This window comes from Lynx canadensis, chromosome B4 (genome assembly GCF_007474595.2).
Source record: "Lynx canadensis isolate LIC74 chromosome B4, mLynCan4.pri.v2, whole genome shotgun sequence".
Taxonomy (NCBI): Eukaryota; Metazoa; Chordata; class Mammalia; order Carnivora; family Felidae; genus Lynx; species Lynx canadensis.
The window spans coordinates 99,819,907-99,846,163 of record NC_044309.1 but is presented as its reverse complement, the minus strand read 5'-3'; the positions used below and the strand labels follow the sequence as shown (position 1 = coordinate 99,846,163).

Genomic DNA, 26,257 nt, shown 5'->3' with positions numbered 1-26,257 from the left:
GTTTAAAGGCAAATTAAATACTTTTTAAAAAATGTTGATAATTAAATACAAACACAGACTTATCTAAAATCAAATGTTATACATTATCCCCAAACTCGCTGTAAAATACACTGAGACAAATACACAAAGGAACAGATAGTGGAAATACTTTTAGGTTAGAAGTAAGCCCAACTTCAAATGATAGGATGAGGCTGTGAAATTTAGGGACCACATGAGCCTGTCAGAAAGCAAACAGGTCAGGTCCCGGAGGCATCAAGAACCCAAGAGTAGGGGAGAAAAAGCAATGGTTTGCTGAAAACCAGCACAGCAGAAAAGTTCATAGCGTTTCATTCAGTAGAAACACTTACAGAAACCTATCTATGCAAGACAAAGTAAGTATTGTAAGCAACAGGGCTACAGTGAGTGTAGAATCTCAAGGACAGGATTTTCATGTCTGCCCTAGGAGTCATGTCACTTTTACATTAGCTGATGCCATGAAAACACAGATTGACCATATTTAGAAAAGCTCACAGCAGGCAGGAATACTTCCAGACTCCGGCCACAGTATCAGGAGATGTCAGTCATCACTAGGTTTCTGCACAGTACTTGGTGGACAGAGACTATAAAGCTGCTATTATAATGAGTTTACCCTGGGTTAGCCCCAGCATATGAAATAAAACAATAGTAATATCATATATATACCAGGGTGGTGGTTCTCAACCAATGCCCTCTGCTCTTTCCCCACAGGGCATTTGGCAAAGTCAAATTGTGTTTTTGACTCTTACAAAGTGGAGGGAAGGGTGATATTGGCGTCTAGCGGGTGGAAGCGCCCTACAACGCACAGCACAGGCCCCCAGAGCAAAGAATCAGCCAGCCCCAAATGTCAGGTGTTCAGGTTGAGAAGTTCTGGACCAGAGCAAGCTCTTGCATTTGTGGTTTGAGGGATAGTTTCAGTAACAGCCTTTTTTGAGGTCCCTGTCCCAGATAACAGTTCTCAGGGATCATGGCTTCTGGCACAGAGGTCATCAGAAGGCCTAGGATGTGAAACGCACAGAGCCGACATTATTTTTCTTTTCATCTAAAACAATAAATCATCCTGCAGCTCAAGTATGAGGTCTCCTGCGTTGTCACTGGCATCTTTGGGCCCTTAGGTGCCCTGGTTTCTGGCTGGGTTTATGTTTCTTCCCCCCTGTGTGTGCAACCGTGCCCTTGTGGTGGGAAATGCAAAAAACACTTGGGGAATGAGGCGTTTTCGTAACGTCATTTATTTGGTCTAGATGAGATATTTTGCTCTTTAAGAACAGGAAGGTTGAAGATTCCCAGAGGTTGGAAATCGGACCAGAGACTATTTGTCCACTGGGGAAGTTAAGCACGTTGAGTTTACTTATAAGGATAAGGCAAGGGAGCGGGTGGTGGAAACCCCCGATCTGGCGGATTTTCTACTTGCGGCCTTGGACTGTGGCCTCCTGAAGGAGACCTGGTGCCCCCCGTGGGAAGGGTACCTCACAGGGTGGCGGGGGCTATTTCCCGACGGGACAGTCTCGCGGCCCGGTCCCTCTGTAAGGGTAAGAAAGTCTCCTTTTCCAGCTGCTAATCACTTCTGGAAACTGCCGGATCCCGTTAGGACGGAGAGGGGTAAGGGGTAAGAGGAAGGGTCCCGGGACGTGGGAAGATGCCAGGCGGGCGGGAAACAGCAGGAAGAGGCGGGATTCTGCCCTTTGTCTCGCGGCCCCCTGCCTGAAGCCGCTCGGCAAGCAGCCCCCGCGCTAGACTCCCCCGGCGGTCCAGAGCGGGTCCGGGAATCGGCCGGGTGCGGCGGGGCGGGGCGGGGCGGGGCGCGTAGGGCCACGCCCATCACGGAGTCTTTAAAAGGTGGGGGCTCTGGGTTCGCCGCTATTCGCCGACTCGCGGAGCTTTCCCAGGGATCTGGCCTTGCCGCGGGTGGTGCGTGGTCCTGCCTCCGACTCGAGTGAGTAACTGCAGTGGGGGCGCCTCCGCCCACCCCGGGGGAGGAAGGTTCCCACAGCCTCCCGGGCTCCTCGGGACGTCCTGCCGGCGCCCCCCCCCCATCTCCGATATCCCCATCTCGATCCCCACTTGCCCTCCCCTCCGCCATTCTCCTCACCCCTGCCCCCCCCCCGGTTCCCCCACCCCCCTTTCACACACACCTGCCCCGCTCCCCGTAGCCGCGGCCCTGTCCTTGGATCTCGGGCCCTTCGGGCAGATAAATAATCGTGCGTGACCTCCCTACCAGTTGCTTCACACCGGTTTCTTTGGGAGAGAGGCGGGGCCGAGAGTTTCGCGTTGCTGCTATTCCGCCTTTTGGTAGCATTGGGCCCCCTCCTCCAGCAGCCGGTTTTCTTTCCAAGAAGAGGGTGGGGTGGGTTCCGAGTCTCGGGGTCTCCTCTGCCCGGAGGAGGTCTCCTCTGCCTCGCTGCGCTGAGGGCGACCTTACCAGGGGCTGGTTGGGAGTCCTGGGAGTGAGGTGGGGGCTTCCACAGTCCGCCGAGCCCAGGATCCTTCCCCTGCTGCGGTGCAGATTTCTGGCATCCCCATTGTTTAGTGGTCTCTGCCCACTAAGCACTGAACCTTAAATGTTGAAAGAACAGCAGTGAAACATCAGGTCGAGCTTTTTCCGGAACTTTCTACGATTCAGGTATAAACGGGAAAGCAAGAATGCTTGGTTGTGAAATTCTGCAACAGGTCCTGAAATCACATCCTGAGTTCCAAAGCTCCACGTAGGCAGTCCCTGGGGGAGGGGGTTTCTAAGCCGGGAGACGCTCACCTTCCTCCCCCACTCCCAAGTCCGGACGTTTGTTGAAGGATATTTGTTTAATGGTTACCCAAAATGTGGTCCCTGTTTTATTTGCCATCAGCAGATTAAGCACATTTTCACCTTTGATATGCTTTCAATATGGATAATATTTTAATTTGGGGTAGTAATTTTTTTTTAACTCAGGCAGTAAAAATGGTGTCATTGGTTCTTTTCTAATTAACCTGTTTTAAAGCTCTACTTACGAAATGACAAAAATTCAAATAGGACAATCACAAATTTGTCTCTAATTTGACTCAGGTTTTTCAGGAAAGAGATGGGCAATGGATTAAATGAATCACTTAACTTCAAAACTCTGTACCAAACCATAAGTGATTTTATGAAGTCCACCCTGGTCTGCCCTCACTATCCTTGGTCATTGCTGTCTCAGGTTGATTGCAGCTGGTACTTGATCAATATTTCTCAATGTTCTTTCTACTCTGGTGTCTAGTTTTCTTTGCTCTTTTAGAGTGAAAATTACAAGAGACAAGATCTGCATCTCACGAGTCTTTGAGACTCACAGTACTTGCCTGCGTGCCTTGAACACAGTTGGACCAGAGCCACTATTGGTTAATTGAATGAAGAAAGGAAGGAGTAAGATTGCAATTGTGGGGGACAAATATTTAATTGAACTCAGGCAGTAGGTAATATTAGCAAATTTGACTTAAGGTTTCGATTGTAAATTTTTAACGGTTGCTCCAAATGTATTCAAATACTGATTGATACAAATACCAATGTGCTAAATACTATGATGAAAGCAATACTCATTGGAGATCTGATGAAACTGGCAATAACTTGGATTTTGGCAAAATTGCATTTTATACCAAAACAGCAAGAATGTTGGCATAGAATAGAGGGGGTGGCAATAAATGAGCTTTAGAAGCCTCAGTCCAGCCTCAACATTGCCACTAAATGGCCATGGAGATGTGGACGTCTAATTGTTCTTCTCTGCCAGAAATAAGGTAAATCAGGAGAGCTGAGGAGAGCAAACCTCCTATGGAGAAGGAGTCCTGGCCTAGTGAAAACGACAGGACTAAAGCCAGCCATGCCCCAAGTCACATGCCAGTACTAGCACCCATTGGTTTGATGACCTTGGGCATCTTTACTGTCTGGTCTTAGTTACTTCACCTAATAAAATGGATGTAACAGCACCTACAACAGGGTTGTCATAAGGCACGTTGATTGTGATCCTTGTACAAAGCCTGGCTCAGCCAGGGAGAGGTTCCTTGTAATTGGACACTATTGTAAATTTTATTGAATATATAGGGAAATGGTCATCAGTGAAAGCCTCTTCCAGGAGGGCACTGATGCAGACTTACCAGTATCTATTAGGCCTTGCCATGAGGACAGGTTTCTTCCCTTTGCTGATATTCATTGGTTTCCTCAAGGTACCATATTATTTCCTGGGCTGGTATTTGCATGGCATCCTTGGGGTTCTGTTGGGTGGGGAATCTCTAGACTCCCTTGGGGCCTTGATTACCCACAATTGTGATACTTAACTGTTTTTGTGTGGTGGACCCTTCTGGCAGTCTGGTGAAGCTTCCGAACTCCTTTTCAAAATGTTTTTAAGTGCATAAAATAAAGTACGTGGTACCAAGTTCATCAGTCCCTGCTATTTCAAGGAATCTGTGGTCCCAGTTTAAGTACCCTGACTTGGAGTTTTCTCCAACTGGATTGTGGAAGAACCCGGCACAAGTTCTGATAGTTAAAAATTTTAAGTTTTGGGGGCGCCTGGGTGGCTTAGTCAGTTAAGCGTCCAACTCTTTCAGCTCCGGTCATGATCTCAGGGTTGTGAGATCAAACCCTGAGTTGGGCTCCATGCTGAGTGTGGAGCCTGCTTATGGATCCTCTCTCTCCCTCCCTCTCTCTGCACCTCCCCCGTGCTCACATGCGTGCTTGCCCTCTCTCTCAAAATAAAGTAAAAATTAAAAATTAAAAAAAATTTAAGTTTTTGTGTAAGTCAAGGGAAGAACCAAGTCAGGGGAACAAGTACATTGTGAATCATTTGCAAAGGGTATCAGTTCTCCTTGCTCTTTTTTATTATCTCATTGTGCCAACAGTAACTACTAATTGTCCTTCACTAATGAAAAGAGGACAGATACCATATAATACATTAGGGCCAAATACCTTCCCAGTTCACTACAGGAAAGAAGGTTTCATGGTGGCTTCATAGTACTTCTAAAAGAGAAGAGTGAAGAGAGAATTCAGTCTTCACATAGTACAGGAAATGCCCAATTTGAAAAGAACCTGTGCCAGAGCCTAGAAGTCACTACTATATTTGTGTTGCTAACAGTGGTTTAGTTTTAGCAAAACATCAGTGAAACAAACTCTGTAGTTCATTTGAATTTTATTGGTGTTCATTTTTCAATTGAAATGGTAATTTTGCTTTGGTTTCACAGTTATGAGTCACTTGATCTCTATACCTCAGCTTCTCCAGCCATAAAATGGGTATAATGATAATGTCTACCTTAGCTGTTAGGAGGATTAAGTAAGTTAACATAAGTAAACTACTTAATATAAGTAGCACATCTAGTAAGCATCGGGGGGTTTAATGGTAACGTTTGTGAAATAAACACTGTGCCTGTAATACAGGCAAAGAGCTTGTATTACATGAGTATTTGTGATTATTGTTACCTTTCACGTGGCAAGCGCTATTCTAAATGCTTTCCATATACTCTTTAATCTCAGAACTAGTTTATGGTATAAATAAGCATTATCTCCATTTTTTAAAATCAGAAAACCAGCAGATCAAATAACCAACCTAAGATCACTTGGCATATAAGTAGTAGTTTTGGCATATAAATCTCGGTCTGACTCCATGTAAAAATCACACCAACATTAAATTATTTGAATAATTAAATATCTTGTGGATCGCACAGATTGTGGATTGAGATGGCAGATGCTGGGGGTCGGTGACCAAATCTATAGCCTAGTTGCATTCTAATTACAGTATGTGACTTGGCAGGTAGTACTGAAATCTGTGTCAAGGATTTTGCTGTACTCCACGTTGAAGACATGAATGGAAACAGGATATAGAATTAGTAAGCAATGGTGGCGCTGAGGTGAACACAGGACAACTTACTGGAGAGAAGGGCGGATTTCTCTGTAGCGAGGATAGACTTAGGGCAGCAGACAGGAGTGACACAGAGCTTTCTGGTCGAAAGTAGCAGTTTGGGGGTGAGCCAGGCACAGAGAGGACACTCACTAACCGGTAGCTGGAGGGTTGAAGATTGGTCAGAGAGGAAGGCGTACCTGTGCACAAGTAATTTGGTAACCAAAGGACTGATAGTTCTCAGGTGATCTGAATGGTCTCAACCCTTCAGTCAGATATGGGAGTTTGGGGAAGAGATTGTGGTTCTGGAGTTGGACAGGAGTGGGTTGAGCCGGGCTTTGGGTGTTTGGAGGTCATTGACCTCAGCAAGTCACCTAACGGCCGACCTTCTGGTAGCCATATTCAGGCCCAGCAGCGCTGCTGAAGGAAGGGGAAGCCGGCGTCTGTGCAGCGCAGGCTCTTTGCCAGGTACTTCACAAACGGTATCTCATGAAATCCTCCAACCACCTGACGAGCGTTCTCATCCGTTTCCAAGGTGCAGCTGAGGATGTCGAAGTTAAAGAACTTGGCCAAGATCACAGAGCCAGTAACAGACTTTCAGCCTTCTATCTCCACGCTCTTTCTCTTATACTAGGAACATGTTAGAGGTGGCACATGCAATGCATTTTCCGTGGCAGACGTTATTAATCACAGTCGTCTTTAATGCAGAATCTTGAACCTGGTTCCAGGAGCCCACTGTGAGTAAATCTATGAGATGAAACTGTTTTTGCCATCCCTGAGACCTTGCGGACTTCCTGAATCCCTTTCTACCTGCTTCTGTGTCATGGCTTCTACTGTATTGCCTTTTGTTCATGTCATGCTAGCACCAAAGCAGGACCTCCTGAGGAACAGGCACCCTTCCTTAGGACCAGCTATTTTAGCCTCAGTTCCTAACCCAGGATGTGGCTTACAGAGTGCGTAATTAATACATTTAGACGAAATCTCCATGCAGTAAAGCATTGTACAGTGGTTATTAGCTGCCCTTACCCTAGAAGAATTACTTGAGATACAGGAAAGGAATTCGGATTTAGCTGGATGAGGGAGGGCAGGAAGTCAGTTGCCCTGATGGGGAGAGGCAGGGGGATTAGGGGTATAATGAAGGAATGGCTATCTGAGATGTGTAGATGAGGACTGATAACAAAACATCATCTCTTGAGTATGTTGAGTATATCATTCTACACAGACTGCCTCCGATAAGCATTTCTTCAACCTATTCTCTTAACTCTGTAACAAAGGCACATTATCCTCCTTTTACATATGAGGGGAATGAGACTGTGTTGACTCCGAAAGCCATGCTTTTAATGGACTGTTAGGCCGAGCTGTCTTGAAGTCGTGGCTTTGGTAGAAGGAGCCAAATGGAACATGTAGCTCATCACTAACATGTAAAGTCTGTGCTTGGCTCAGTGGTATTCACTTAGATAAGGGAAGTAGACTAACCAGATTGTTTGGTAAGCAGAAGGAAAAATTTTTAGAATGGGCACGGAGTGGAGCTCAATTTCCAATTAACTACTACTCTCAAACTCTGGCTCTGTTAAAAAATCATTGTAATTCGGGACAGTGCTACTAATTTACATATTCTTTAACTAGCGACCCCTCTCCATGTGTCTCAAGATGAAACTGGTTTATAATGAATTCTCCCTTTCTGGAAATTGGATTCTAGCCAGATTCCAGTGTCCTAACAAAACCCTGTATGTAATAATAAAATGTCAAAGCTTCTGGAAGTATTTAGAATTCGGGTTTATAGACGGATTCATTCCAAACCTTTGCTATCAGAGCGAGTGACTGAAACTGTGAGTGGCGACATGTAGAGTCTAGATTCATGGATTCAAGACATTCAGAATCTAAAAGAAGATGGTAAATGCAGAACAGGTAGTGTGAGAATGATCTGTGTGGCCACTTTGTGGTTCTTGCCGGTTATCTGGAGAATGAGGTAACTTGACCACAAGTGACTCAGATTTAGACGACAGTAATTTTCTCCTAGGGGTAAGTCTTAATGAAATTCTGGGTGGTGTCTTTGCCTGGGGAGAAGCAGCAAAGAGAAATCGCATACAGGTGTTCAGATGTAAACCAAGCCTTTTAATCTAACACAGTGCCCCAGTATTAGAACTCTTTCAGACACTGAAAAACAAAGAGTGGACTGAGAAACCGAGAATAAGCCTGTTTGGCCTCTTTGGCGAGATATGTGTAAAGTGGGATTTCTTTTCTCCTCTCACCATTCTGTAAATTAATGCATAGGATTGGGGAGAGGCACGTAGCCCAGACTGCGGAGTGCAAATCCAGTCTGCTGTGATTAATGTCAGCTGTTGTGGAGTAGTACGGCCAAAGGCCTGTAGGGAACATGAAGCTTTAGAATTTTTTTCTGTGCAAAGCAATGCCAAGAGTGACAGAAATGGAAGATCATCACACTTCCTCCTGCCAAATTCAGGGAACGTCCACAGGGGTTCACCCCAAAAGTGTAAATTTGAACTTCATTTCTTAGTCACCATAAATGGAACTATCATTGTCTGCAGTGCGTATTAACATCCCAGAAGAAGGTTTATGAGTGACTAACCAGCTAAGTTTTTTCTCTACCCTGTTTTTTGCTCTGAGCTCTGTTCTTCTGTAGGTGCCAGCCAGTGGGTTTTCCTACTGGAGTACTCCTGGCAGGATGGACAGTTAGTTGATGCCCCTCCATTTTCAAGCAAACAGTTAACTGGACAGCTGCCAATACATTTTTTTACCCCCTTTTATCTTCACAGTATCTCCACTGGTTAGAGAGGGCTGCTTTTCCCTATTTTACAGATGAGAAAACTAAGCCCAAGGTTGCACAACCATCTTAAGTAACATCTTAAATAATAGATCTATCCAAACCAACCTTCCTCCTTCCCTCCCTTCTTTCCATTATGAAATATTTCAGACATACAAAGTAGAGAATAATATAAGGAACGCCCAACTACCCAGTATCCAACATAAAAAAATAAAGATTACTCCAGCTGAAGCTTTGTGAGGATGCTCTTTGTATTACACCATGTGCTTGGACCACAGAGAGGGTTATTCAGAAATCCTTAGGAAAGCCTTGAAACTGGATGGAAATTTTGAAAAGTTAATGACTTGGAAATTTTATGTAGAATCAAAAAATGTGACAAAGGGAAGTAGACCAGTGCTACCTTTGTCTTGATAAACATAAAATCGAATTGGGAATTGTACCATTTAAAAAAGGAAGAATTCTTTAAAACAACAGACATTATTTTGATAGGTGCCAAGCACTCTGGTACATGGTATGGGGAATACAGAAATGTGGTCCCTACCCTAGAGGGGAAAAAGCTTTTAACATAGTAAGCTGAATGTTGTAGTACTTTGATGGGTATTTCCTGAAAAGATGACACATTTGGCTGGTGTGGCCTGTGCAGTAGAAATCAGACTTGACTTACAATAAGTGAATTTAAGTAACTGTGAATTACATAAAGAAAGGAAAGACCTTCTTCCCTGTTTAAAAGTCCAAGCTGCTCTTTAATAGGGAATAACAAAGTGATGAGTTAGTTTTTGAAAAAAGTATTTTTAAATGGTATTCAGAGATAACCCAAGATGGCATTAGTCTTCATAGAAATCTGGTTCCTTATTGGTGATAGCTCCAAAGTAAACAGGTGGGAAAATATAAGCTACTAGGTTGATATTAAATAGTATAGTTTCTAATAGGATGAGAAATGCCTTGACAATAACAGAATATGTTAGAAGCCAGCTGGGCTGTTGATGCTGGGATCCAATTTTAGGTAGTAATTAATTGTAAGGTCATTACCTACAAGCCAGGGTTGGGTTTTAGGTTTCCTCCAGAATCATAAGGGTACTTCCAGCAGATGTCTGTGGCATCCATGAACATTCCAGAACTCTGGTAACTTTGGAGCCGGGGGGCAAAGTCAGTATCACTAATTGCACTTTAGACTCAAGCCAGTGCAGGCTGTTGGAGCCAAGGCTTTGTGTCTGAGGTTTTACAGTCAGGCTCAAATTTCACTGTGGATTTAAACATTGGAGCACCTGTCTCCAGGGAAGGGAATAAAAGATTTATGCAACTACTATAGGAAAGCTTGCAGATTTATCCCGTTGTTGCTAGCTGTTGATCCTCTGTGGATGCCTTCACAGTAGCCTGTTACCTTCATGGACCCTCAGAATCACCTTGGTCCTGTCTGAAGAAGGAAGTAGGCTTTTTGCAAGTTGAGACCAACAGTTTGGTGATAACTAGTCATATTAGTCAGGTCTGTGTGTTTTTCAAGGAACAGGAGCTCCATCTCAGAATGACTTTGAAAAGGCAATGTACTGGCTCATGTAATGTCTATAGGATAAGACAAGACACAGCTGAAAAGTGTCTAAACCTAGTCTCTCCATCTCTCTTCTTCTGGGCCAGCTTCATTCTTAGGTTCCTTTCTTCCAGTGGCTAGGCAGCTGCTAGCAGCTCCACCCCTACATCCACATAGCCCTGGGTTTAACTTTCACTGAACTGCCTTAGGGTCGTGTGCTCATTCCCACACCAGACACTGTGATGGTGGCAGGCGGGGGGGGGGGGGGGGGATGCAGTGACCTCATTGTCATGACCGAGTCACACGCCCAGCCCCGGAGTTGAGGGTACGGTCAACACCCTCTAAACAAGTACTTCTCAAACTATCTGGTAAAGGACCATTTTTGTTTAATTTCCAAGCACAGATTCTCTGCTTCTATGCTATTCAGTAAGGTGAGTCCACTGATCATGCTCTTGATTGTTGTGGCATAAAATTGTATAAAGTTTCTGAACTCTCACTTGCATTTCATCTTGAATTGGTACCAGATGTGGTGGACCATCACAAGGAGACTACATTTTAATAAGTACTTCCTAACCCACATGGACTAAGAAAGAGATGGTTACTTGCCTGGAGAACATCTGGGGGAAAGTGTTACAAGAGGGTCAAGAGAATGCTGTATCCCAGAAATGTGCCCAACACAGTGATTGATTCTGTAAAACTTGCTTTTAGGAAGACCTCATCTCAGTGTCAAGGAAGTCACTGGGTTCTGGATCGTTTAATGCTGTAGGCTGGGCAGGAGGATGGGAATTGACAGCCTTCCTTTTTATTTTAAGGATTGAAGATTCTTCCATCTATTTGCTTAGGAGCCCTCCTTTTCCCTTATGTAGCTAGCCAAGTCTGAGTTAGCAAGGGGGTCTCCACTTTCTCATCCAGCTATTTCCTAGAGAGGTGTGCATCTCATCTAAGGAGACTGAACAACCAAGGGCTACAAATACCACTCAGAGAAGAGAAGTGTGAGAATGAGGCTGGAGGAGAAAGAAATTCTCACTGTGTTTTTAGACACCACTTGGGGCAGGGCAGGGCACCATCCTTGAAGGACAACTTTCTGTACTGCTAAGGCACCTGAGTACGTTGGCCATTCAGAAGTAGGCATTTGATACCATGGCCAGGTAGGCCAGTTCATTGAGAAGAGAGGTTAGAACATGTTGGCCCCACATCACAGCAGGATTTAAGCTTGGAGCACTACCCCAGAGTCAGGCCAACTGCAGACATGCTCGAAAGACAATTCACTTCGCCGGGAAGGGAACTTGGTGGTATATTCTCTATGGACTGACAGGCCTATCGAAGAGGGGAAAAACTACTACCGGCTGGGCTAGAGGAGCTGGGGGTTAGTGAAGCACAGAAACCTAAATCGTAGCAATCCCGATGGATGTTTGTTGTGGTTACAGCCGGGGCTCCATGCACACAGTTCTTCCAGTCATAGACACAACTATTTACACCGTCATCTTGCATAACTTCAGCAGACACAGATAAGACTAGTTCTCGCGAGGCAATACAACACTCTGTTCATCCCTCGAAAGTGGCAGAGCTCTTGTAGATTGTGTTAAGAATTCGGCGTTGTTAGGGGCGCCTGGGTGGCTCAGTCGGTTGAACGTCTGACTTCACCTCAGGTCATGATCTCGCAGTCTGTGAGTTCGAGCCCCGCGTCGGGCTCTGTGCTGACAGCTCAGAGCCTGGAGCCTGCTTCGGATTCTGTGTCTCCCTCTCTCTCTGCCCCTCCCCTGCTCATGCTCTGTCTCTCTGTCAAAAATAAACATTAAAAAAAAAAAAAATTGGCGGTGTTACAACGAAGTGAACACATGATAAAGACCTCCACCCGGGTGCATGTTCTTCAGCTGAGTTTTCAGAACCCATCCTTAAGGTGGGGGTGTCAGGGGCGGACAGTGTTTGCCTTTCCACTCCCACACTTCTTTCTCAACCCTCATCATGCTTCTGGTGGCATAGTTTTGTTTTGTGCCTGGCGACCTGTACTGTTTTACTGAATGCAGGTCCTCTGTCCTGTAGGGAAAAAAAACTTGCGCGTGACAAGTCAGAGTTTGCTAAGGAAAGAGCTGCAATTTGGAAGATGAGACGAGGCGATTTTGGAGGAACGCAGGGCTTTAAAGACGTGGTTAGAGCAGTTCTTAGACAAAATCTGCAGCTGGCCCTGGGGTTTAAACAGCCCTCCCAGGAGCTTGGCAGGCATCTCGTCTCGTGTGGGGACATTCTAATGAGTCCTTTATTCCTGCAGAATGCCCGTGTGGGGAGGTGGAAACAAGTGCGGGGCGTGTGGGAGGACCGTGTACCACGCAGAAGAGGTGCAGTGTGATGGGAGAAGCTTCCACCGCTGCTGCTTTCTGTGCAGTAAGTATCTTCCAGGGCTCGATCTTCGACAATGAATGGGTTGTAATGAATGTAAAAGCTTCAGTTTACCTATTTAAGGAAAAACATTGTGGTTTTGTTAACAAATATTTTTTTTTAATGTTTACTTATTTATTTTGAGAGACAGCATGAGTGGGGCCAGGGGGTGGTGCTGAGAGAGAGAAGGAGAGAATCCCAAGCAGTCTCCATGCTGTCGGCGGGGCTCGATCCAATGCAGTGTGAGATCATGACCTGAGCTGAAATCAAGAGTTGGATGCTCAACCGACTGAGTCACCCAGGCGCCCCACAGAGATGATTTTAGAAGCTTAGGTGGTTTCTGCCTATCTGTCCTGGACATCGTGAATGCTCAGCCTAGCAGCCAGGATGGCAGGGTTGACCTGTGGCATGTGGCCGTACTATGTCCCCGCGGCTTTTAGCCTCCACTGGGCCTTTACTGTACTGTACTTGTCCTCACGTCCATTCCCCTGCTTCACTGAGAGCTCAGTGCTGTTTATAGTCTGGCACTTGGCACAGTTTCTGGTGTGTTGTAAGGGCTGGGCTCTCATTTCTGAATGAACGGTTTGCTCCTCCTCATCCACCCCAGCTTTCTCTTTGGCAGGGGCCTTTCTCTTTGAAACCTATTTGCTTGTTTCTTGGCATACTACTGGTTGAAATCAAATGTCTAGAAGCTACACTTCCATCTTCTCTGGTCATGAAAATTCAGTTATTTCTGGGTTATTGATATCCTAATGGAGGGAAAGGAGCTTAGGATGTGAAAATGCCATCAAGGCAAGTTGAGAATTATTACTGTTTAAAGATGGAAGATTATCAGTGTCTGATATAGACAAGAAAAAGGACATAAAACACACATCTGTGCTTGAAAGACTGTACATAGTGGACAGTAAGACAAACAGAACCGGACACAGGGCCCCTCCCCCTGCAGACTGTAGTGATAACTAAGTGTTCAGTTTCAAGCAGGAGAGAAGCCACTTCGGAAAGCTCTTTGTTAATCATCATCTTCTGATTCAAATGACAAATTTTCTTTGATGAAGGATTTGTTACATGAGGACCCCCCCGTACATGCAGATACTTGCTGTATCTATAGTACCATATAGTGACAATTATTGCTAGAAACTGCGTATATTAAATATGTTGGGTTACGTTAAGAAATAATCTCCAGAAAAACCTCTCTCAAATTTTAGTTGCCCTTTTCTCTCTAGGCACCAGCATTCAACATGTTGGGACCTTTTTATGGTGTAACTGCTTTGCAGGCAACGAGAAACAGCAGAAAGTCGCAGTTAAAGAATAAAAATCTAACATATGTTTACTGTGTATGCCCCCATAATAGCTACCATTTCTGGGAACTGGTTTCACCATTTCTTCTCTTAGAAGTTACCTTTTTTTTTTTTTTTTTAAGGAATCTGTTTTCCAGCAGGTTTGAAACCAAGAGTACATGAACAAAAGGGGAAATACAGATACTTTAGACATTGTTCTTAGTTGCATGAAACATTAGTTTCATCTAGGTTAAGCCAGGATAGTCTCTCCACCATAATAAACTTACTGTTTCCCCAATGTCAACTTCTTTACTGGCAATTTTACTGTTACTTCCTAGTATCTGTCTCTGCTGACTAAGGTCTTTTAAGGATATAATTCAGAACAGTTTGCAAACTTAGAATTTTACTGTAGAGAACAGAGAATGAGGACGAAGGGAAGGATGGTCATACAGTAAAATTTTCATAAAATTGCTTTAATAACTCTGTGGTCTTTGAAACAGTTTTTGTATTTTGATTTTTTCTATTAAGGGTGTTTATTCTCCTATAATGTGTGGTTTTAGGTTACCTGTGTCTTTCAGCAAACACATTTCAGTTCTTGAGCCTCAACAGCAAGGTTCCAGAGCAGATGACGTCATTCTGTTCCAGCAGAGAAAGTGTTAGTCTAATAGAAGCTTCCTAATTGTAACTGTTTTACACCAGCCAGTCGCCGTTCCCTGATGTCCTTCTTTTCTTCCTCCTTTTATTTCCCTTCCCCCACCCTTTTAAGTAGGAGGGAGGAAAAATCCCCCTTTCTACTAACTTCGGATTTCCAGCTGCCCAGTAAGTTCCCTCACAGTTTTGTGTGTGTGTGTTTTCCAAGCTTAACTGAAGTTTTAGAAAGTGAAATAATGTCTGGGTAAAACATGATGACATTTGGCAGTTTTATGAAGTGGGATCCGTGGAAATGTCTTGTGGCGAGAAAACCATCAAGAAAGAATGCATTCTCCTTTGGGACAGAAGGGAAACACAAATGCAGACTTGAAACCACTTTGCGATTTTCAGACCTACTCATCACTGCTGGAGAAGCCGGTGGCGAGATGAAAGAATAATAGGTTATCCCTTCCGGACTCATGAGGAAAACTGGAATTCTGGAGTTAAAGCCGTTTTTATGCCAGGGGGTGCTCTTCAGGGGAGGGCTACAGAGCCAGCCCCCACAGGGCACTCAGCCACTCTTTTGCTCTTTGTTAGGTTGTGCTTTGGCACCACTAGGGTGAAGAGGTGGAAGACTGTGCTGAGGGTTGGAGCGTTAGTTTTGTTCCTTTTGTTCATGTAATTCTAGCCGTGTAATTCTCTGAAACCCCTCCGTCCTGCCAGAGAGGCCAAGCCTATTGAAAAGTCTGAGGCTTCAGGATGTTAAAATTCTGATACATTTCTGAAACAACACCCTTCCTATCCATGGAGAAAGGCAAATCGTCCTCAGCTGTAGCCGACCCAGTCCAGATGCTGTCCCATGGCTTTTGGGAAACCACAGGGGAAATAGGAACGTGAGAGAGCCTGTGCCTTTCCCATTTGTAGACCATGTGTCAGGGCCACCACTGCTCTTAGGGAAATGGCATCTCTGGCATGTTTCTAAAGGTCTCACTCGTTCCTCCTCAGTGGTTTGCAGGAAGAATTTAGATAGCACCACAGTGGCAATTCACGATGAAGAGATCTACTGCAAATCCTGCTATGGAAAGAAGTATGGGCCCAAAGGCTATGGTTATGGCCAGGGCGCTGGCACGCTCAACATGGACCGGGGTGAGAGGCTGGGCATCAAGCCAGAGAGGTGAGTTAGGACCACGTTTCTTACCTTCAGAACGGAGTTATAACAATTAATGTTGCTTGGTGAAATAGCAGTCTGGGACAGATTTTAGCTTAAAATAAGCAAACAGAAGGACTCTTGGTTTTCATGTATCAACTAGTGACTATTCTTTAAGCTTGAAATGGACAGTTTGGGACCTCACAGAATTCTTATTGATTATTCCAGTGATTTCTAGTCTTGATTTTGGGCCATGCTCCAGTGTATCAAGGACTCATGTTCTCAAAAGCACATGGTTTACATTTACTTCCATTTCACAGTGTTTTGGAGACCAGATGTCATGAAATCAAGTGATGTCTGAATCATGAGACACATTTCTCATGTGCAGTTAAGCAAGGAAAAATTCTCAGTCACTCCTTCCATGTAAGAATATTTCACCAAGAAATTACTTTTCTTGAACTTACAAAGTCTTACTTCAAATTGAAATTGTTTTTGATTCGCTGAGACATTAGTATTAAAACTTAAAGGTTCCAGTGCCAAAATAGCAAGGTACTAAGTCTGCTAAACTTCATTTAGTATTTTATGTTCAGGCTACATAATTTCTTCATTTGGAATTTCCTCTTAATTCCTGTTTTTGACCGATTAATTCTCTCATTTGAACTTCACATTTTTCACATCCGTTTTATATCAAAGAGGCCAAAATTGGTGTGATACTCCAATAAAGTGGTCTTTTCTTGGACAAGACCGTTTATCATGCCCCATGAGCTGGACACCCTGCAATATTAACACGTCACCTCACATAATCCTCACGACAGCCCTACAGGGTAGGGTTTCCCATCTTACTCAACAAATGTAGACAATGAAATATTAAGCTATTTCCTAAAGTCGCATTGCTAGCTAATTGCAGCAATTAATGTAACTCCTAGCGTAACTCCAAAGCTTAGCACGGTGCATTATGGTATGCCTGAAATAATACTTGAGTGCCTGCTGTTTGCTGAACATTTATGTTCATTTTACATAATCCTTACAGTAACTCTGGGGGTTTAGATACCTTGTCCCTATTTTATAGACGGGACATTAAGGCTCAGGTCACACAAGTAAGTGACACAGCCCGGATTTGACGCATGCCCATTTGGCTCCCAAACCTGTGCTTTTTCCACTGCACTGAGGCCCACCTGTCTGTTCTTTGGGTTTTTTCCACAGAGTTTCCGAGCCATGGTGCCTTGCCAACCAGCTGTACAAGGGCTGGCTCGTCCGTTGTTACGCGCCATCACTCGTAGTAGCCCAGCTTACCTTGGTCTTTGTTGAAGTTCATTGTGCTTGTTCTGCTCTCCTTTTCCAGCTTGTTAAAATCCTTTCTCGTTTTCTAAGATTTTCTTTCAAATCTTTCAAAACACACATATCTATATACCTCCCTCCACACCACCCCCCCTCAAACCAAGTTCATCCATAACCCAAAAGTTAAGTCCGTGATTGCGGCTACAGTTTTAAAGTCACAAAGGGCAGTGGGCCCACTTCTTTACCTCCTGCTGCTCCATCTTCTCCAATAGCTGGTCAGCCCTCTGTGCTGGCCTGTTGATCTGTGCCCTTGCCTCTTCTCCTTTTCAGCCTGGCCACCTACTAGGGCCAGATGTAGAGACTTCCTTTTCCAGAAGCCTCTCTGCTCTTAATGACTGACCTCTGGGAGCACCTGTGGTCTGGAGCACCCTTGTGGGATGTGGTAACGATATAACATATGGGGACCACATTATCTTCACAGGAGTCTCCCGGAGAGGCAGCACTGTGTGGGCAGAACATTTCACTGAGGCAGAACTGTCAGTTCAGACTCACCAATTTTCTAATTCTGTAGCTCTTCACGTTATTTACTGTCGGAGCCCCTATTTCTTCATTTCTCGTGAGGTTAACAACTATACACACCCCACGATGTCATTAGCAGGGAGGTGGGAGATAATCTACATTAAGTTCTTGTTAACATAATATATTGGACATTTTTTGGGGGGAAACTCCTAACTCCAAATGTTGGATATCATTGTGAATAGCTATCAAAAATCACTCTCCCAAAGGAAGTACATACAGTAGGTTGTACAGTTTTTTAAAAATATTCATACATTAGGGGCAACTGGAAACACCAATGCTCGCATCAGTACTGTGAATTGGTATTTGTTGTTTAGAATAAAATTTCCAGCGGCCATAGCAAACATGACTCCAGGAATGCTATATGTTTGCCACCTCATGTGAAAGTACAGAAAACAGATGACTAAAACATGGATACACTGGAGGTGAAGAAATGGAAGATACCGGGGAGGAGTTTGAATCCTTTGTTTTATGAAAAGGCAGTATTTCTAAAGTAACATTTTATTTTCTGTAAGTATGTAACTTAAACTAGAGTCAGGAAAGAAAACTTTTTCCAACAGGAAAAATGGGACACTTGTACCATTTGCTGAGCTAACTGCTGTTGCCCTCTTATCTGCTTGACTGACTTACAAGGTTTGAGAGGGGCCTTTAAATCTTCTCAGAGCCCAGAATGGTGTTCTGCACTGTATGTACATCTACATATTGAAGGGGAATTAAAGAAAGCGAGAAGTTACCCAGTGACTTGAAAATAAGTGACAAAAATTACAATATCCACAGAAAAAGCAAACATCATACAGTAATAGGCAAACCTTCTACAGTATTTTTCCATGAAGCTAAGTAGTTTATTCACACTTTTCCCCACTTAGCGTATATTAGGAAATTAATCTGTAAGTAATGCTTAACGTTCTTAATTCTACTTGAGTCCACTGACCTATCTGCAGAAACTTTTAACTGCTTAGGCTAACAGTGATTTTTCAGACTCTGGTAAAGTAAAAAACTCCCTGTGATTCCAGTGGTAATATGAACAATGATATGAATATGGGGTAAAAATATGTCCAGTGTATATTTTTATAAAGCATAGCATAATTGTTTCATAGAGGCCAGCACTGGGGATTCAAGGAATTCTGTTTAGACTCACAGAGACAGGTTTTTAAGTTTGGGGCTTCGTCTGTTTATGGCAGTAATGAGCCCATAAATAGGTTAAAGTACCAGCCGGCCAGCACCTGAGACACAGTTCTTCTTTCCCCTGGATGTAGTTCAGTGAGGGCCTCTGGCCATGAGACAAGACAGCAGTTAAGTCCCAGAGTTCGGTTGTGCCTGTCTTGTGGGCTTATTAATTAGAATGGGCCCTTCGGTAAATCCTAGTTTTTCCCCCTTTCTTCAAGTGTTCAACCTCATAGGCCTACAACAAATCCAAACACTTCTAAATTTGCTCAGAAGTATGGAGGTGCTGAGAAGTGTTCCCGATGTGGGGATTCCGTGTATGCTGCTGAGAAGATAATCGGAGCTGGAAAGGTAAAGTGCTGTCTTGAGTTAGCAGCAGTGAATGACTCCTCTCTCCTCCCTTTCTCCCCCGTCCCCCTCACATCCCCTTCAGGCGTGCTGTCTTATATAAATACATTAATGCCCTGGATTCAGATTTTTCTTAGATTTCCATCTGAATCATTGACTTGTTGAAGCGATGCCCTTACTTGACAGATCACATCTATGTTTGAAAGAAACTTGTTTTCATAAGGGGCGCTCCTCAAGGATGTTAAAGGACGACTGTTAAGTCTGCACTCTGCAGGTTATTCCATGTAGTGGGAAACCAGAGTTGGGACTCCTGATGCTAATCTGAGGTGTACTTCTGAGCAAATTACTTAACCACTTCACCTCTTCCAGCTGCAATGCTCTCAGCCATAAAAGAGGCAGTCTTTAAAGGAGCGCATTGTGCTTGCGGTGAGGTCTGAGACGGCTCTTGGGGAGATGGCCCTTGGCTGGTACAGCCCGTGTCTTCTGTAAATGAAGTTTGAACCCAGCCCTGGTGTAGGTGGCCAACACCCTGTGTAGACACAGGGAGGTCCAGTTCCAGGCTTTTTGTTGGAGTTGAAGCACAACAGTCAGGAGTACGCGTTGGGTTGACGTTTGCGAGCCACTTGCCGAAGTGTCTACACTGTACTGCAAGAAACCACCCTCTCAGACTTACTCAGTTGTCTCTTCCAGCCCTGGCACAAAAACTGTTTCCGGTGTGCCAAGTGTGGGAAGAGTCTTGAATCAACAACTCTGACTGAGAAAGAAGGCGAAATCTATTGTAAAGGTAAAATTAATTTCCGTTATTGCTGTGCATCTGAATATCCCACCCTGGTTAAGGAAATTTCACCAGCATACAAGAAAAAGAAAGTACTGTGACAGTGGGGAGAGGAACCGGGAAGGAAAGCAAGGGATTGCCACTCGCTATTTGAAAATAAAGGATCTAGAGATGCTCACAGATAACAGATAACTTGAGACAATAAAGTTGACTGTCATTTAAAATTACCCCGACAAATAAGATAAAAACCTCATTGAAACACTGTATGTTTCCAGCAAAGCATATGAATGTATGAAGGTAACAACAGACAAACACGTAACTTGCCCGGCCCGATTTGTATGCTTGTAACTCCAGTGGGTCGGAATGTTTGGACTCACCTTTGCAACTCTCAGATACTTGCTATGTGGCTCATTTTATATCTTAAATAAGTTGAACTCTTTTTGGGCATGGCAAACCATTTTTTTTTTTTTAAACTTACAGGGGTTTGTCATTTTGTGGGTCTTAATGCTAGCAAAGCTTAAAGGACCTTCTGCTAATTCTCTTTCCTTTTTTAGGATGCTACGCAAAGAACTTTGGGCCCAAGGGATTTGGCTATGGTCAAGGAGCAGGAGCCCTTGTTCATGCTCAGTAAAGGCGTGACCCTGAGCTGACATCAAACATGGAAAGTCTCTACATGGCCTAGGCACAGATAATCTAACACTAAACTACTGTGAAATCCTGCCGGCACTTACGTACTGTCTGTTGCCCCGTACACGGATAGGCTGGCTGACTAGTGGGAAGAGAGCACTGTATCCCTTTGCTTTTTATTCCTCGGCATTTTCAAGAAGTGTTTCTTTTACATTTTAAATAAAACTTCAGCTGGATTCAGGTGCTCAGTGTCATTCACATTTTGGAGGAGCTGCTGTGATTTCAGTTGGCAGAAAATCACTTGGGTCCCTACCTGTACTTTAGTGGTTAGAGTCCACCCCGTTATGCAGCTGACCGACTAGGCTAATGTTTGCATCACAGCTGTTGGAGAAGATCTCTTTTAACCTGGTCAGGGTTGCTTGGCAACCGATTCCAGCTCTTGAGAGATGGTCGGGCAGCATCCCCCACCCACCTGTCCGCCCCACTCTAGCTGGTGGTTATTCTCCTTAGACAACCTGCATTAGAATCACCAAGGAGTATTAAAAAGCAGATTCCCAGGCCCTACAGAAGCAGACTCTAGAGGTAGGCCATAGAAGCCATTCTAATAAGCTCCTCAGAAAGGCACAAGGACCTAGGGTGGTGGGCACAGTTAAACAAAACACTGAAATATTTAATTCATCTAAGTCTAAAGATCATTACAAACAGCTACCTACAGACAACTACAGAACCTGAGGCTTGGTGTGACATTTTTTAGACTCCACTCTGACCTGATACATGGTAACTTACTAAATCCTGGAAACTGAAGTGATTTCCTCAAACATTTCAATCCTGCGTAAGTTACAAAGAATGTTGCAGTGTCCTGACACATTCAGCTGGCTCACGTAGAAAAGGAGGCACCAGACTATACACAATATTTTCACTATTTCCCCAGAAAATTTTATCAAAGACTCAATCTAACCTTTAATTTCAAGGGTAAGGTGTGAGATTGGTAAAATAAACCAGCATGACCAATGAACATATCTTCATCTTGTCCAAAGCCTATTTTAACATACTGTATTGCTTATTTTGAAAAGCTACAGCGGTTGTGCTGTGTATGGCATCAAAAACATAAGCAGAAACTTAGTGGGAAGAAATCAACTGAGGATGTACTAGGTGAAAGAATTCATGCTTATTTATATCATAGCCTTGAGCACCTCACGTGGTCTTAGAAGACAAGTTCCACTGTGGGAGAGGGGAAGGCCTCTTTGTTAAGCAGGCTGGGGAAGCTAAACCATAAATGAAGATAGGCTGAATTGAAGAACAGTTATGGAATAACTTCTAAATCTGTATGTAGTAGTTTTAGAACTTGCCCACAGATTCTTTGACATTCCCAACAAAACACGGAGACTAATTCCCCTCCCTCTGAATAAAGGCCAACCTAGTGACTCATTTTTAGCACAATATGATGGACAAGGCGAGGTCAGAAAAGGCAATGGTTTTTGCCTGCCTCTTTCCCTTTGGAAGTTTAATCTTGGAACTCAGCTGCCATGTTCTGAGGAAGTCCAAACCACATGGAGGTATTACAGCCATAGCCTCCACTGAGAGATCTCGACCATCAGCCAGTATTAACTGACATGAGTGAGCCTTCAGATTATTCCAGTCCCCGGTTTTTGAACATCCCAGCCCACACCAAGTGGAACAAGGTGAGCTATTCCTGTTGAGTCCTGAGCAAACTAGAGATCTGTGAACAAAAACACCATTTTAAGCCACTAAATTTTTGAGAGGTTGGTTAGGTAGCTACAGGTAACCCAAATGTAAATATTAAACCATTCCCCACACAGAACCAACATTTCCCATACCTACTAAGGTTCCCAAATTATATTGGAGATATTAGTAGATATCTGAAAGGAAATTACTCTAAACAAAGCTGCCAGGTGCCTACTAATTTGAGGTTTCTACCCAATAAACAACCTACTCAAAATTATTCTTAAATTGGGAGCCATAACAAACAGCTCCCCCCAAAATGTAAAATTAGCTACCAGTGGTTCTAGGAGTGGAAGAAGAAATTTGGCTTTGTTTAGGCTCTGTTCTGGGAGGAATCACTTTCATCATTTGGAATAAGTCAACAGGGTAGCCCAAAAGTAATCCAAATGTGTTATTAAAGTGCTGAATGGTAAATAAATACTTTTATTTTTAAAGTGACCCAACTGGGATGTTTTCAGTCCCTTGTGGTGGTTTGGTATATTTGAGGAGGGCTGGGAACTCTAGTTCCCAAAAATCTTCAGGATCAGTTAAGTTTAGCAAGTGTTGCTGCTACCAATCTGTATCAATACACACACAGCTGTAGATTCACAGGACACACTAGCGTAATGAAGGCCTTGAGAGCATGTGGTTGAGAAGTCTGTTTTAACTCGAGAGCCTTTAGTTGCACATGAAACCATTAACATTTTCTTTTAATTTTTTTTTTTTTCCTTTCAACATTTTTATTTATTTTTGGGACAGAGAGAGACAGAGCATGAATTGGGGAGGGGCAGAGAGAGAGGGAGACACAGAATCGGAAACAGGCTCCAGGCTCTGAGCCATCAGCCCAGAGCCCGACGCGGGGCTCGAACTCACGGACCGCGAGATCGTGACCTGGCTGAAGTCGGACGCTTAACCGACTGCGCCACCCAGGCGCCCCTGAAACCATTAACATTAAAAGAAGCACTGGGAATCTGGTCCACTGGTTCTCAAACTTTTTTTTTTTTTTTTTTTTTTTTTTTTTTTAAATCTCAGGACCCCTTTACATTCTTAAATTGTTGAGGAACCCAAGGAGCTATTGTTTATGATCAATTACATCTACCAATATTTTCTGTATCAGAAATTAAAACAAAATTTTTAAAAATGTGTTAACTCAGACTTCCACTTAAAGCAAAATGAAAATAACAGGCCAGATTTACCCTCTCACTTGAAACACCAAAACCACAAATTACATCGGAAAAAAAAAAAAAAAAGTTTTCAGGCCTTGGACAACAGGCAACAAAGAACAGTGATGGGGAAATGAGATCAGTCTTAGGCTTAGCAGTCTCACTAGTTTTGAGAGTTTCCAAGCTACAGCTGTAGTGCAAGGAGGGAAAACACAGGTGGGGTTGGGAGGCACCCCAAGTTGAGACTGAGTGGAGTCCAGAAGGGCCAACGCAGCTAGATTTCAAAGGACCTGAGAGAGCCGTACAGAAAAATAACTCCACAGACATGAAGAGGACAACCCACCCCCCACCTTGCAAGTCTTCAGCCGTGTGCTGATAGCGCCTGTGAGGTAACTGTCCAAGACCAGAGAAAAAAAGCAACTGAAAGACTTAGAACAAAGTCTGGTGCTCACATGGAGCTGGGAATAGTTCCTGTTCATTGCCACCAGTGACACGGGGAAACACAATTCTTGGGGCTTTCGATGGAGTACATTGCTCTTGCTCATCTCAACAATGGGGAATAATTAATCCTAAATTGAACATTGCTCGGTCCTGCCTAACCAATCTTGCTAACAACAAAATCTGAAATAACTGAAGCTTCCAAATAACTGCATCCCAGAACAAAGCTCTGCAATTTTTGTAGGAATACAAAAATATCCAGTACTCAATTCATAGTGTCTGGCACCAAATCAAAAATTACTAGTCATCTTAAATAAAAATTTGAAAAGAAAAAAAAAATTACTAGTCATGCCAAGAAGTAGGAAAATACAACCTGTAACAATGAGGAAAAATCAAAACCAACCCAACCTGACATAGATGTGAAAATGAGCAGGTAAGGATATTAAAAGTTAATTATGGGGCACCTGGTTGGCTCAGTTGGTTGAGGGTGACTCTTGACTTTGGCTCAGATCATGATCTCACAGTTTGTGACACTGAGCCCCATGCTGGGCTCTATGCTGAGAGCAGAGCCTACTTGGGATTCTCTCTCCCTCTCTCTCTGTTCCTCCCCTGCTTACTCACTCTCACTTTTAAAAATATAAAAAAAAAATAAAAAGTTAATTATAAGTGTACTCCATCCATATCTTCAAAACAGCAGAGACAGAAGATATAAAAAATGGTCTAAATCAAACACTGTAGGTGAAAACTATGTCAGAGATGAAAAATCCCCTAAATGCCTAAATAGTATTGACAATAGACTAAACTAGACAGAAAAAGATTTAAGTGAACTTAAAGACCTGAAGACAATCCAAACTAAATACTGGGGAAAAAGAGAATTTAAAAAGTGAACTGACTGGGTCACCTGGGTGGCTCAGAGTTAAGTGTCCAACTCTTGATTTCAGCTCAGGTCATGATCTCAGATCATGATCTCAGCGTTGGGCTCCGCACTGGGCACGGAGTCTAAGATTCTCTCTCCCTCCCCTTCTGCCCTTCCCCGTGCTCTCTCAAAAATAAAAAATGAACTGATCGTGAGCTGTAGGACAATCTCAAGTTGCCTAATCAATGTGTACCTATAGTTTCCTGAGGGTGGGGGAGGGAAAAGGAAAAATATTTGAAGACATAATAACTGAAAATTTTCAAATTTGATGAAAACTGTAAACCTACAGATGCAAGCCAGCAGCAATGAGGCTTTCTGATGCTTTGAATGGAAACAGTCCCTCTTTTGGAGTACTAGAAACACTGCTATTAAAACGTATATATTTTTTTTTTTAATTTTTTTTTTAACGTTTATTTATTTTTGCGACAGAGAGAGACAGAGCATGAACGGGGGAGGGGCAGAGAGAGAGGGAGACACAGAATCGTAAACAGGCTCCAGGCTCTGAGCCATCAGCCCAGAGCCCGACGCGGGGCTCGAACTCACGGACCGCGAGATCGTGACCTGGCTGAAGTCGGACGCTTAACCGACTGCGCCACCCAGGCGCCCCTAAAACGTATTGTTCAATCGAAGTAAATGTCTGATGACAGATGTTCAGGTAAAATTTATCCAAGCAAAAAATTCATACTCCAAAGGCAAAAAGTTTTCTAAAAGGCACATCTGGTTTCCTGGAGTTTGTGACTTAGCTGACCCCGATAAAGGAACATTCTGAATATCCCACTTGGAATTACAGACTTTCCATTTTGTAAAGTCACACAAAGATATTTAATAAGTAACTCTTAATACCAACAACTTTATGAAACTGAAGATTTACTTTTTGACAAGAAGCTAAGATTTCTTGTCCTGATAGATACCACTTGTTTCCAGTTATCTCTATAAACTCTTAGAATCTGGTATCCTTATCTTGGTACAACCTACCAATCTTGGGAAGGGCTGGGAGATCCATGTAAGTCAACAATGAAGGGGAGAAATATACCCGGAATGAAAATTGATGGCTTGTTGCAGAATTTGCTTTATTTTTATACTTGTTCAAAATATTGTTCCTTGAGCTCTACACAGCTCTGGAAGCATTACTTTAAACATCATAAAATAATTATGAAATGAGTATTAATTATTCCAGTCTGAAAATACTTAATACCACTGGGTTCTCAACCCATAAACAATCATGTGGACATGCACATGCAGGAAAAGGCACCTTCACAATTTCTCCTTTTTAAATTCCCCAAAAAAGAAGTTATGATGCATAGCTTTTCAAGTGACTGAGATCAATGTTTGGTAGGTTTCCTTTTCCAAAATTTTACCACAGTGTCTCTAGATAATACTTAGATTTAAAACTTGGAGATTCATACAGTCCTTGAGGATCCTAATTACTCTATGGAATCCAAAATTCTTAAAGAAAAGTTTCTTTTTACTTAAAAAGTATTAATTACATACATATACATAGACATGGGATTAGAGTTTTTTAAAATACTACCACCACCTTTTACTTTTGCTAATTTCTAGTCCTCCCACTTGAATCCTAGTGGTTCCAGATACAAATATACATAATAATCTTTTCAATATAATAGGTTACCACTACCCAGTGTCTCGTCAATTTCTTGAAGTGAACT

At 43.3% G+C, this 26,257-nt stretch overlaps 1 protein-coding gene across 1 annotated transcript; it reads left to right on the top strand.

The window, feature by feature from the left end:
* Nucleotides 1–1,864: 1,864 nt before the first annotated feature.
* Nucleotides 1,865–20,586, top strand: CSRP2 (cysteine and glycine rich protein 2). The gene is made up of 6 exons (XM_030323284.2): nucleotides 1,865–1,948; nucleotides 12,423–12,535; nucleotides 15,442–15,610; nucleotides 18,823–18,952; nucleotides 19,640–19,733; nucleotides 20,279–20,586. Exons 2-6 carry the CDS (start codon nucleotides 12,424–12,426, stop codon nucleotides 20,353–20,355), a joined length of 582 nt encoding a protein of 193 aa, XP_030179144.1. The 5' UTR covers nucleotides 1,865–1,948; nucleotide 12,423; the 3' UTR covers nucleotides 20,356–20,586.
* Nucleotides 20,587–26,257: the final 5,671 nt, after the last annotated feature.

What these genes read in the sequence shown, in the direction of transcription:
- CSRP2 (XM_030323284.2), top strand. Translation starts at nt 12,424, where the DNA reads ATGCCCGTGTGGGGAGGTGGAAACAAGTGCGGGGCGTGTGGGAGGACC. An exon ending in CCGCTGCTGCTTTCTGTGCA is followed by an intron (nt 12,536 to 15,441) that starts GTAAGTATCTTC and finishes GTTCCTCCTCAG; the next exon opens with TGGTTTGCAGGAAGAATTTA. An exon ending in AGATAATCGGAGCTGGAAAG is followed by an intron (nt 18,953 to 19,639) that starts GTAAAGTGCTGT and finishes TGTCTCTTCCAG; the next exon opens with CCCTGGCACAAAAACTGTTT.